The 13827-nt window shown below is 37.4% G+C and overlaps 2 protein-coding genes across 6 annotated transcripts in view; both read right to left on the bottom strand.

Moving 5' to 3' along the window:
- The window catches only part of crebbpa (CREB binding protein a), a 58684-nt gene extending 56533 nt beyond the window's left edge, over nt 1–2151 (bottom strand). For all 5 annotated transcript variants that reach the window (XM_058759776.1, XM_058759777.1, XM_058759780.1 and 2 more), the window contains exon 1: nt 822–2151. In XM_058759776.1, coding sequence (XP_058615759.1) covers nt 822–1077 — 256 coding nt within the window. In that variant the 5' untranslated portion in view covers nt 1078–2151. The remainder of the gene's footprint in view (nt 1–821) is intronic.
- Nucleotides 2152–2289: 138 nt separating this feature from the next.
- The window catches only part of adcy9 (adenylate cyclase 9), a 41816-nt gene continuing 30278 nt past the window's right edge, over nt 2290–13827 (bottom strand). The window contains exons 4-10 of the mRNA XM_058759781.1: nt 13662–13827; nt 13475–13577; nt 11811–12019; nt 9269–9428; nt 8585–8733; nt 7635–7661; nt 2290–6703 (exon numbers count right to left, since the gene is read on the bottom strand). The exon at nt 13662–13827 is cut by the window's right edge and continues 82 nt beyond it. Coding sequence (XP_058615764.1) covers nt 5404–6703; nt 7635–7661; nt 8585–8733; nt 9269–9428; nt 11811–12019; nt 13475–13577; nt 13662–13827 — 2114 coding nt within the window. The 3' untranslated portion in view covers nt 2290–5403. The remainder of the gene's footprint in view (nt 6704–7634; nt 7662–8584; nt 8734–9268; nt 9429–11810; nt 12020–13474; nt 13578–13661) is intronic.

Below are 13827 nucleotides of genomic sequence, written 5' to 3'. Positions count from 1 at the left end.
AAACAAAAACGCTTTTTCTGGAAAACTGAAATTAATATTTGCTTTGTGAGAGATTAATGCGTTTGAAAAAAAATAAAATAAGAAGTGCTTTTAACAAAATCAGCGTCAAACGCACGATAAAACGTTATTTATTCGTTTTAATAAAAGGTCTAAATGCAAATGGTGAACTTTAGTAACGCGTGAACTTCCTAGTAAGCAATAATAACCGTGCACATTTATGACTGTATCATAGCGACCATAAACGAAAACTTTCACTTTCAGAAACTGTCCCGGGACATTCTCACGAATCTGTCCCCTTCCTTCACGCACTTTCAGCTGGAGCTCTTTCCACGTGCTGATCTGAGACAACCCTGAAGCATGAATGTGATGATAGACAGACTGATGCAATAAGCTATAAAAATGTCATCTGAGCCTATTAGATTGACAGCAGTTGGATGTTTAAATGCACACAAGTTTGAACGATAACTATTAAACTACTTGATTCCCTAAACGTTACGTTAGATGCTGTATTCTCGCAATGCTAGTAGCTTAAGTACATTAAAACTGTCTTTATTTATTCACCCTCCTGTCTGTAAGAACACAAAATGTCAGTCAAACGTAATGTAACGTTAAAGACACGCATTGAAAGCTGGCTTCTTTACTGTCAAGCGAGTTTTGAACAGCGTGAGTGACCAGGTGATTTCATTTTGAGGTGAAGCTTAATGGACTGCTTCGTTTGACAGCTGTCGCGTGAATAAGTGTGTTACAGTGCTTCATAAGAGTTGATTAGAGGAGTATTTGGCAGGTTTGGGATCAGGCCTGCTGCTGGACTTTTAACGTACCTGGAGCGTCTGGAGCAGGTGCTGTCAGCTTCGCTCGCTTCGCGCTTGGAGGGCCACCTTCCAGCACATTTTCAGCCATTGCGATCAAAATGAGCTTCTGGCCGAATGTTGTGGGGGAAAAAATCAAAGCGAAGGATCCTTTCGTCCGAAAAACAGATGTTACCTTACTTTTGAAAGACGTGGGGAGTGTGTGGAGCGGCTCGGCGGAGGATTTTCTCAAAAAAGCAGCAACAGCGCCCCGCGTCGCCACCACCATTCACCCCATGATAATCCAACACCCAACACCCACATTATCATCGTTATATTACCGAGAGAAAACGCCTCCTTTCCGCGATTTCAACGTTAAATCCCAAATAAAATATCCACAGGAGTCCTCGCGCGCGAGCGTCGTTAATGTTGCAACAGCACGCGATCCATTTTCTGACGTCAATTTTTTTCCGTGCAAAAACCGTCTGGCTCCGTGTAAAAATGCACGGTTGCATAAAAATGCGGTATTTTTGCAAAACAGTCCCCACTGCGCTGTCTGTCCTCCAAAAGCGTCCGGTAAACAGTAACCGCTCGGAGCGAAACACGGACGCAAGCGCCGCTCTGAAGGGGAAACCAGATATACGAGGGTTTTGTGGCCGACGAACGCCGATTAAATCCAGGATTTTTCGCCAAAAATTCCTTCGCGGCGATATAAAGGTGTCATTTTCCGCTGAACGGTGTCGTCAAACCTCGATTTGGATGCTTCGCGTCCAAAAATAAAAAATAGTGCTGTATCGAAATCCTGATTCCGAGCCGAGACAAGATGGCGGCTGTTGATTCCTTCGATACAAAAAGTTTTTTTTTTTCTTTTTCCAGATAGACGGAGCCGAGGGGGAGGGGGAGCGCGAGCGCAATCACGCCCTACGTCAAACCTGTCGTCGGCGCGCGAGGCGGCCGCTGGAGGCGCTACACGACCACACATCTGTAGATTATTAAAAATAAGCGTATTGGGACAAGAATTTGAAATGGATAAACAGTTTTACATTTAGCCGGTGGTTTGCAATAAAACAAGCTGTTGAGAAACAGCGCAAATTATATTAATTTTAAATAATAGAAAACTTACATTTATAAACACATTATTTTGATATTTTATGCCTATTCATTTTTTTTTTTTTTTTTTGGGACAAGAATTTGAAATAGTTTTACATTTAGCCAGTGTTATAGTTTGCATTAAAACAAGTTGTTGAGAAGCAGTGCAAGTTACGTTAATTTTAAATAATATAAAACGTACATTTTTATGTTCTGATAGTTTATGCCTAATTTTTTTTTTTTTTTTTTTTCTCGTCTTAAATTATATTCCGACCCTCACCAAACATACGCATCTCTTCTTATATTAATAAAAGTATCAATTTAAAACATTACTAAGTTATGGGTAATCGTGATTTAAATCGCTAATATTAAAAACAACATTTCTTCCACACATAAAACAGACACACACCACTTCTGGTATCTTTTCATTGTTTCTCTACTCTCGAAATCTGGCACATGCACATGTATTATCAATTTTGAAACATAAAAATCAAATAAAACAATACATGATATGTACATACAAAGTGAGTGCACTGTGCAAATGTATACAGATTATGCTTTTTGCCTGAATATAACGGCTAATAAATCAATACCCGCTGTGTCTCATGTGCATAAGAACAAATTATTGAAGAACATGTGCTACTGGAAAATAAAAATACAAATAAAAAATAATAAAATCACCAACAATATCTTGCCCACATTCCACAGCTCTGTCTTGCAGCTTCTGCCCACACTATTAAAATTCTTTGGTTTACACATTCCCATAAATGGCACAAAAATAATTAATACACAGTTAATAAAAGCATGTGAATATTTAAGGGCACATTTTTAACACACTTGAGCACCAAAACAAACTGGTTTTAGATTTGCACTCAAATATACGTCTCTTAAACAATTAAGATCTGTTCAATTCTATACAAAACAAAATTGTGAAGCAGTGAAAGTCATGTGACAATGGCAAACTAATTGAAAATAAAAAACATACGAGTCTCCAAACTGAAATCAATCCTTGATTTTTAAAACTAAAATGCAGAAAACCTACAAGAATGTGGGCAGTGGTGAAAAAAAAAAAATGGGAACAATCGCACATAGAACAACATTAAATTCACACTTTTCCATTTTAGTTCATTTAAAATATCGTAAAACTTTAGTAGAATTGAATCTGAGGCACTTGTCAAGAGTTAGGCCTTAGGTGCTTGTTACGTTAGGTGAAACTGGGTACAAAACCCCATTTCTCCTCGCTTTAAGTGGCTCCCTTTCATAAATATGCCCTTTTGATAACAGGCTCTGTGGCTGCACACTGATTCATGCACAGCCCCAATAAATACAAATGCATTTAATACAAAACCACATACATTATGCACAATTAATTATAATTCAATACTGTCAGCACTGGGCTTCTTTAGCCAATGGAGTGATACAATAACTCAAAGGTGAATGTGTTGGCTGGAAAGCAGTGCACCATAAAACAATTAACAGCGAAATCAAATCCCTTTTCCATCCCGAAAAGTTCCATTTAAAGATACACAGTGTAATTATTATTATTATTATTTTTTTTTTAAAGGCTGGAATTATAATTCACATCAAAGAGGAAATAGTAATATGATACAATAACATAATATTGCAGGTGTTCTGAAAGCTGCGGCGTCAAAAGACACCCTGATATTTTGACTCTGAAGCAACCTGGTGTTACAATTGAGGGGGAGAAGAGTGAACAAAAAGGCACTGGATTTTTTCCCATTTTTGAGAACAAACTAGTGATTGTTCTGTAAACAGAAATAAAGAAAGAAATCTGTCCTCTTCAAATCTCAGAGTCAAGCTTATCCATTATACATGATGGCAGAAGATACAGATCCTAATAAAGGACTTGCTTGAGAAAATAAAAATGCTTTGCTTGATTGATGATTGAAATGTAAGACGCATCGCAAGAGATACTGCAAACTATTCTCTAGTGTTCTGAATGCATCAGAGCCCAAAAAAATCAGGTAAAGAAAAGCAAAAGAAAATCAGATCTCGGAACAACTGTCGAAAAAAATAATAATAATTTGAAGAGCTGCTGTCAAAATCTCAACAGAATTGAGACACTCAAATAAAAAAAGCTATCAGATATTCTAAAAAAGTAGGCAGAAATAAACATATAACAAAATTGCAAGCCGCTCGCCAACTATGGCAGCACAAAGAACCTTCTTCCTCAAGGCCATGGAGTGAACTGGTATCACAAGTGCACAGTGATCAATAAAAACCATTGCGAATTGGCGATACCAACTCAGGCTCTGCTGGCATGATCACAGTGAAAAACAACTGATTCGAGGCACTGAATGAAATGAATTCAAATGCACTGATAAACAATTCAGCTACAAAATCTGTTCAACTGAACACTTCATTGAAGGCTTCGTTTGCTGGAGTTTACTGGATATATTTAGGGAAAAACACAGTGGCGCTCGTTCTGCTGTGTTAAGATCCTTAAATACTGTAAGTGCCATGCTGAAAAATTTGACTTATTAATTTAATTTTGAATCCTGTAGGATGTTCCCTCAGGCAATGAGAAACGTTAAATTGTGGGACTTAATTGTATGCAAAAAAATAATAATGCACTGAACCTCCAAACACAGCATGTTTTCAACAAACATTATACTCTGAATTTCCGAATGCATTACAATCACCGGTCCTTGTGTCCTCTAATGAAGGGGCGAGAGCGCACAGCATGGTTTCTGCTATCTTTCTTCATTGCGATTCAAACAAATAAGGCTAATTGTGCTGTTTTTTCCACATTTCATGAGTTGCTATTTTGCGTGAGCCACTTTTACCTCCCTTTGATAAAAGCTACATTGTTTGCTGCCAGATATACTGGATATTAATATGGGCATTGTGGAAAGAAGTGCCGGAAGCCCATCTTTATCTATCCTTGTCTTCCTTGGTTTTATTTTAATGAGATATAGGTGACCGCCTACGTAGTAGAGCGGAGGACCTAATACACTGACTGTATATTCATTATAATAACTTTAAAATATTAGCCTGTAATCCTGATTCTAATTAGCAATTGGCTCGTTTTCGACCATTTTTTTCTAAAAGAGAGGAATAGAAAATACTGAAATAAATGAACAAAATAATACGGCATTAGAGGTGGAATACATTACGAATAAAAACAGCATTTTTCACTGTTCACGTCTTTTCAAAAAGCCATGCTGATATATTTGTTCAAACATCTCTTTCATTTGTTCATTTGACTGATCTTACATATTGTGAAGGCACTTTATAAACAAAAAACAAATTAGAGAACATCAAAAATATGAACTCCATCCATTTCCCCCTCTGTGCTACACTGTGATCCACACAGCAGATGCTTAGCGCATCCATTTTTCTATTTAGGTCACGTTATCAACACATATGCCCTATACAGGCTAATGCTACTCATTGGAACTCCAACAGTTGTGGTCGGAAAAGCCCCTTGAAGAAAGTAGAGCCTGAAAATTATCTGCGGATTGGCTCTTGAAGAAGGTCAGTCGAGGTGAGGAGGCAATCTGAATCACTCCACTGCCCTGAGCTTTGTACGCTCATCTACATCTTCATCTTCCTCTCCTTGTAAAGGTGTCTCTGGTCTGGCTAACGGCGCATACAGTTGTGTTATTGAGGGAGGTTGTGTACCACTTAGCGATGGTGCTTGATAAGGACTCTCGTAATCCTTTTCTTTGAGCTCTGGAACAGGAGAATTGTCCTTAGTGTCTTGGTGCAACTCCTTTGTAATCTGAGACGGGCCTAATACACGGCCCTGAGGCACACCGTGGCCACTGATAGAGGCAACATTGGGAGAAGTGAAGGGAGGGTTTAGTGGTACAGCAGATGTTGTTGTTGTTGTTGTATTGGCAAGTGTGTTGGGCTCTAAATGCCCAACGGCACCATCCACCTGGCCTTGTTCCAGGCTTTGTGTGGACTCCGATCTGCCTTCGTTCATTTGGGGATACAAGTAAGTCCTCATCTGCCCTTTCCCTTTCACGTTTACAGTGCCACGATAATCGAAGGCATAGTTCATTCTGCTGAGCACACAGTGGCTCTCTTCGCTAACCTGTATGCGGCATTCCACTCCCGTGCTGTCCATGCGGCTAGCGATGTTGACCGTGTCGCCCCATATGTCGTAAAGCAGCTTGGTAGTGCCGATGACACCAGCAGTCAGGGGCCCGTGGTTGAAGCCAATTCTCAGCTTGAACTTGAAACCCAACATGTTCTTGTTAAAATCGTCCACCACGTGCATCATTTCAAGGGCGAAGTCAAAGAGGGCACGTAGGTGGGCGTGCGGATGTGGCTGTTCTTGGCACTGCTGCCCATTTAATCCAGACGCCGCCATGTAGGTGGCGCCAATGGTTTTAATCTTCTCTACATTTGAGAATGCAGGCTTGCGCAACAGTTCGTCGAAGTCTCCGATGAGTTCGTTAAGTACTCGGTAGCACTCTTTCCCACCCTCGTAGCTCTCTTCGTAGAATTCGCTGAAGTTGACAATACTTGCAAAGATGACCCCGACATTGTCGTGATTTTTAGAGTAACTCTGGTTGACCTTTAGCTGCTCGGCAACATGGATGGGGATGATGTTACGCAGCAGCCAGTCCGCTTGATCTCGCATGGTCTGGATCTTGATGCGATGTTTATCAGCTTCCACATTTCCGTGGTAATGCAGACGGTAGCTGACCTCGAATTCTCGGTTGAGGAACCAAATCAGCATCAGCAAGAGGAAGAAGGAGAGCACGGTCTCTAGGACGAGCAGGTCAAGCGCTATGGGCGCAGAGTCCAACTCACTTGTCTGATCGACTTCGGCACTCTGGTTACTCATGTTCCTGGAGCCAAGAGAAAAAGATTTCAGATTTGAGCGGTGTGTTCTACAGAATAACACCACCAATAGTAGAAGGTGCTCAAAAATACCCTTTCAGTTTTAAGATGTTTTAAGTCTTAAACCATGGATGGTGCTAGGGGTGCGTGGACTTTTTTAATGCCATAGATTTTTAAAACATTTTAAAACTTTTAAAACTACTTCTGACATTTAAGCATGCATTAACCTGTGATTAAAGGCTGGAATATGCTACATGACCTTTGCACAGATTTTTGCCTCAATTTGCAGTCTGGATGAGACGGCACTAGTTAACTAACTTCAGAGCCAGTCTGCAGATTTTCAGGAATACACGAGGAGTCCATTTAATTGGAGGATTTCAATAATGTTTGATGTTTTGAGCCCATTTTTGAACACATATCGTTGTCATTTGTCACATGTCTCCTATGCAAGTTTGTTATGTTTGGGACGTCTGATCAACATCACTGAATGCTGAAAGATACATTCTGTATATGTTTATTTGATTTAACATTGTATGTAAAGCATATGTTTCTCGTATGTTGTTGTAGGGGGTGTTCAGTTTTTTTTTTTTTTGTGTGTGTTCTTCTATTTGTGAAAATAATAAAAATTTATTGTACAAAAAAGAAAAGAGTGTACAATAGAAAATAGATATGTGAATATTGATTTCATGTCCACTTAGTTTGAGTAATATTAATACCGTCAATATGGGCCCCCTTTTAGTTTTAGTTCCAGTAATATTAATAATGTCAATAAAATTACTTCCTGCACATTTCATGATTTATTAAGGGCTTTATATTTTCACATTCACATACAATCAGTAAAATCTCGACCATCTTATAAATGTCAGCTCAAATCAGAGTCGGCAATAGGAATAGTTTTTGTGACACGTAAAAAACAAAACAAAACAAAAAAACACTCACCCTGATGCTGGAAATCTGTCAGTGGCACTGTAAAAAGAAAACAGTTAAAGTATATTCATAAATAAAGAGTACTCTACAGTAACCACACATGTCCACCGGAGATGAGCAGGCATTTTCAATTCACTCTACAGAAGCTGTGTGGCAGGTTTATGTGGGGGATTGTGGGATTAATTGCTTTCAATATTAAATTATTTTATTTAATGACTTTTACAGACACACTTCTGTTGTTTTGGGTGGTATTGGATGGAATTAAGCACCGGTGGACATGTACCATCATTAACAGTCATGAAAGTCAACAAAATCACAAAACTTTACAATCTTATAAAACTATAATGAATGCAGTGTTTATTTTAAGATATAGTTCACCCAAAAATGAAAATTTGCTGAAAACTGACTCAGGACATCCTTACCAGAAGATCCTCTGCAGTGAATGGGTGCCGTCAGAATGAGAGTCCAAACAGTTGATAAAAACATCACAATATTTGCTTAGGACAACAAATCTGTTTTGGACCGTTTTCACTTGCAAACGGTGCTTGATCTGTAAATATTTATCTTCTGAATTCAGATGAGACAACTTTTTTCGTGGAGAAAGCAACATTTTAGCCAGAAGTGATGGTTTAATTTTAAATGACGGATTTGTTTCTTATAAACATGCAGCTTTTCACTTCACAAGATGTTAATTGATGGACTTGGAGAGGTGTGGATTATTATGATGTTTTTATCAGCTGTTTAGACTCTCATTCTGACGGCACCCATTCACTGCAGAGGATCAATTGGTGAGGAAATAATGTAATGTTAAATTTCTCCAAATCTGTTATGAAGTAGAAACAAACTCATCTACATCTTGGATGGCCTGAGAGTGAGTAAATCTTCAGAAAATTAATACACTAAGTTTATAATGGTAAAGTTTGTTGATACTTTGCAAGCTGAGCAGGCTGAGGATGTCTGACCTGGGCCTGGTGGTGGCACTGTAGAGCAGGATGAGTAAAGACAAACCAGCTACAGTGGCCAGAGCAGAGCGCATCCAGAAACTCAGCTGGCAGAAGTTACAGTACTGGATAATAGCAATAATGAGAGCACAGCACAGGAACATGGTCACCTACAGAACCAGAGAAAGAAAGAAAGAGCACACGTTTAAATGATCAACAGTCACTGGCTGCTGAGATACTCGGTACAGTTCTGCATGTCATCTTATAGTTTGATCCTGTAGAGTATATTATTATTATTTTGATCTAACAGCCTTCAAGAAACTGGGGGAAAATGAACAATCTTGAAGATGAAGATATCTTGTAGAGACAGATGTCTGAAGTACCAATTCAATACTAAAATAATAAAAACAAAGCCAAACAACTCATTGCTCCAGTCTTCAGTGTCACATGATCCTTCAGAAATCATTCTAATCTGCTGATTTGCTGCTCAAGAAATATTTTTGATTTATCAATGTTAAAAACAGTTGTGCTGCTTAATATTTTAGTGAAAACCGTGATTATTATTATTTTTTTTTCCAGGATTCTTTAATGAATAGAAAGTTTGTAACATTATAAATGTCTTTATCCTTGCAGAATAAAAGTATTCATTTCCCAAAACTTTTGAGCAGCAGTTTAAGGAGGTCACCTTCCTTTTCTCCTGCTCACCTGGATGGGCAGCTGCACACTGTAAGCCAGGTGGGAGAAGATGGACACAGCAGGAAGTGAGACGAGCACAGCCCCGATCACATGACGCGGGAGCCAGCCAGACACCAGCTTCAACAGAGACCGAGTGCAATTCTGTACATCATCCAGACAAAACACCATACTGCAGGAGAAAGACAGAGAGATCATTAAAGTTAGGAAAAACCCAACTAATAAACTGAACATTATATCCATTTTATGACCGATAGATAAACCATTAATATTACAGTTAGACACTATTTTGCTTATGCCTTTTTTAATTCTGCGAGTGACTCTGGGCACCATAACATTTTAATGTAAAGTATGAAAAAAGGATACCGATTTTGAGATTTGCTGAAGATTACATTTCACTGTATATAAATTATTTAAATGAACAGTGTTTTTGAAGATTCACATTAATTTAGCGCAAGGTGACTGTAAAAGTAATTGTCAAAATAAAATGTAAAAGTAGGGAAAATGACTATGAATTATTAAGTATCCAAAATCAACCATTAATGAATATGGTACATATTAAAATAAACATCCCTGCTGAACCCTGCCCAAAACACAATAGAAAATGTAATGGTTTTAATGGTTATAATGGGAATTGTATTGGTTTTAATGGAAACTATAATGGTGTCTACTGGTATGTGATGGATTCTATTGGTGGGATGTTAAATCCTATTGGAAAAATGCCCAAAACACACTACAAAAAGGAATTTTATAATGGTTTTACTGGAAAAAGCTAATGCTTTATAATGGTATTTTAATGGAAACCATTAGAATTTCTGTGATGGTTTCTACTGGGCTTCTATTGTTTTTTTTTTTAGCAGGGATATTATAATAATATAATACAGACACACTGTCATGTTAAAAATAGTATTTCCGTTAACGTTTCTTTCAACTAAAGAAAATGTTTGTTTATTGTTTTACGTTTAGTTAATAAATAACCTTATAACATTATAAATATACATATAAATATAACATTGCTGCAGACCCTGTTTTATGCTGAGTTCACACTGCACGATTTTCAAACTCGTCGGATCGCCGTTGTTTTCACACTGCGTGACTATCTGGGGTAGCATTCACAACACATTTCACCACAAAACACATGCAAAAAGTGATAAGGAAATAACGTGAGAACCCGCGTGCGTCAGACCGGAGTTCTCTAGCAAGACTGGAAGTACCCTATTAAAAAAAATATAGCCCGCAAATTGTCTGTGCGCTGATTTCCAGCTACAAAAAGAAAAACTGATTATGCAGGAGGGAGATGCAGGGAACAGGGATTGTGTTCTGCAAAGAGAGGTAAATAATTTTGCAGTAACTGTTGATGTTGCGGCTGGTCAAGCAAATGTTTGTGCTTGTTTCTGTATGATATAATTGTATATAGCTATTAAAATAGGCTACTGATATTCTGGTCTATAACTCCTCCCCGAACTTCCATCTGCCCTGTATCTTTGTCTCTCATTGGCTGAAGGTCATCGCCGATGTATTTTTCAGTCAGAAATCATTGCACACAGCGTGATTGTGAATCGGCGACTGCTCCAGATATTTAGCATGTCAAATATTTCACAGGCGTCGGCGACGTGTCGGCGATTCCCTCAGATCGCGTCTTTGACAATTGACACTGAGCGATTGTCACTCGCGTGAACGTGCGATTTCGGGCATTTGTTGGCAATTTATCAAAACCTGTCGGCGAGCGAAAAATCGGGCTAAAATAGTGCAGTGAACTCGGCATTAGTTTGAAAACTCCGGGGTTGCGTTTCAGTGTAAAACTGAGACTTTTGGAAACGATGGCGTGGCTGCCCACATTCTCTCTGCGTATCCTTGACGACCGTGTAAACAATAACAGCATGCTCATTGTTGAACACACAGATATGTACGGGTAGATTCCGCATTCGACCGCTCCAAGCACGCAGACGTGTCCATCTAATAGAGATCTACCCATACATATCTATGGTTGTACCTGAATGGTCACGTGACATGCATTTTCGGCTGTGTAGTGTAAACGGAGATCGTTTTCATTCTAAAACGCCGTTTTAAAACGAAAACGCACTAGTGTAAATGGGGCCAAAGTGGATTTAGGCATTTATGTCCCATATGAAAAATGGATACTAATTCTGAGATTTGCAGAAGATTACATTTCACTGTTGAATTATTCTATATAAATTATTAATTTAAATTTAATGATTTAAATGATTAATTTAATTTAATTTAATTATAATAAATAATACTTCTATATATATATTCTTATTTAAATCATGAGTCACTTTAAGTGAGTACTAGATGACTGCAAAAGTAATTAGATTTATTTCAGATAATGAAAATGTTCGTTTATTGTTTAAGTATATAAATACAATATAATAAGTGAATTTAGGCATCACAACATTATAATGTACAGCATAGAAACTGATATTGATTTTAAATTATCAGAGTTTTTTTAAGATTAGTTTTCCTGTCATCTAGTGCTCAATTACAAATTAATCTAAATATAACAGTATAGAGGAAATGACAACATCCAGCTCACCGAATGGACAGAACGAGAGAGACCAGTTCCAGCAGAGCGGCTGTGATTGCCAGACCGAGTGTGGTTGCCAGGGGCGTCTTCATGGTAACGAGGGGATACAGGAAGCAGGCAATGGTCAGGGCGAGAAAAACGGCACAAGACAGCAAAACATCGAGCAGCGAGCTGAAAACTGGACTGGCAAACGTCTGCACCGGCACCTGATTCACCACCTGGAGGAAACGCAGAGATGATCATACTCAACATTACACACTGATGTGATGAGGCTGCACTTCTGTGAATAACCAGAAGAGGTCCATGCATGATTGTTTGAAGATCTACATATTCTCTTTGACAGGAGTGTGTTTGTACCAGTGTTTTAATTTTAACATCTAGTAAATATATCTATACTGTATGTCAAATCAAATCAAAATATATATATATATATATATATATATATATATATATATATATTACACACACATACACACACACAGTGAAATGAAGTCTAGAAATATTACACTATATTATACTTTACCTGTTAGTCTTAATTATTTAGTGTATGTTTAAATTTATCTGCTATGAAACATGTCATGACAACCACTTAAGTTGAGTTTTGATTATTATATGTAAAAATAAATAGCAATTAAATTTAAGTTTGGGTTAAGTTGTTAATTGTAACCTTATAACGTAAAAGGGCTCTCTATAGTTTAAAGCATAAGCTGAGGTAGATGTTTATCACAAAGACATTTTTATTTAAAACAATGTATTTAAAGAAAGAGCAACTTGTTCAGGAAACCACTGTTTATTTAAAAAAAAAAAAAAAAAAAAAGTTCAGTTCTTCCCCCTGCTCTACCGAAATCATACCGAACTGTGATGTTAAAACCGAGGTATGTACCGAACCGTCATGTTTGTGTACCGTTACACCCCTAGTCTATGTATTTTTTTTTTTTTTTTTTTTCATTAATTCATTTCAGTTTTTTATTTTAGTGCGTCAAATTAACTGAGCATTTCAAATTTTCAACCCAAATGAAAATGAGAAATGCTGCCGTGGCAGTTTGAGGAAAGTTTTTTATTCTTTACTTTTTAAAGTTTTATTCATAATTAGCTTTTATATTTGTATATAATATACATATTTTTTTCATCCCTGTAGTTTTTATTCATTTTTCAGTTTTAGTTTTTATTTTAGTACATCAAGTTAAACCAAATAAAAATGAGAAATATTTTTAATTCATGTTTTTAATTAGTTTTTATATTTTCAGTTGTCACTTTTAGTTAATGTTTTAGTAATTTTGTTGTGTGTTTGTGTTATCTATATACATACATACACACACCTATATAGTTTTTAATCATTATTTCAGTTTTTTTGTTGTTGTTTAGTACATCAAGTTAAACTAAACAAAAGTGAGATATGTTGAAAGATGTTATTAATATTTTGTAGTAGAATTTTTTTTGAAGTTTTTAGAATTTCTGATTTAATTTTTAGTCAATGTTTTAGTAATTTTGTTGTGTTTGTCATATTTTGTAGTTTTTAAAATATATGTCTTTATAGTTTTTAATCCATTTTTATTTCAGTTTTAGATTTTGTTATTGCAGTACATTGAGTTAAACCAAATAGATTTGCCTTGCCAATTGTCCGAAAGAAAAAAGGTTTCATCTATGTGTTTTATTTTATTTCAAGTGTGTACCTGCTCATGGTAGCTGGTGCGGTAAGCTGACTCCAGAGGTTTTTCCAGGAAGTTCAGACTCAGCTTGTTAATGGGCGGCTTGAAGAAGTAATCCTTCATCAGACTAAAAGACAATATGGAGAAAACAAGGTGAAAATGAATGACTGAATTACAAAACTACTATTCAAACGAGTCGTCTCTCACTCACCTGTCTTCCTTTATCACCTCCACAAAGTGCACGTCGCTTTTCTCCCGAAAGTTTTTGGAGCGCAGCGGGAGGATGGCTGAGTGGTCCATGCCGCTGGCGCTGCCTCCTTCTGCGGCCAGACTTCCCACCCAGCTCCTGTCCTTCTCCTGGAGTTTGTCACACAGAG

This window comes from Onychostoma macrolepis, chromosome 22, assembly GCF_012432095.1.
Source record: "Onychostoma macrolepis isolate SWU-2019 chromosome 22, ASM1243209v1, whole genome shotgun sequence".
Classification (NCBI taxonomy): Eukaryota; Metazoa; Chordata; class Actinopteri; order Cypriniformes; family Cyprinidae; genus Onychostoma; species Onychostoma macrolepis.
The sequence above is the reverse complement of the archived record's forward strand: the minus strand, read 5'-3'. Positions and strand labels throughout refer to the sequence as shown.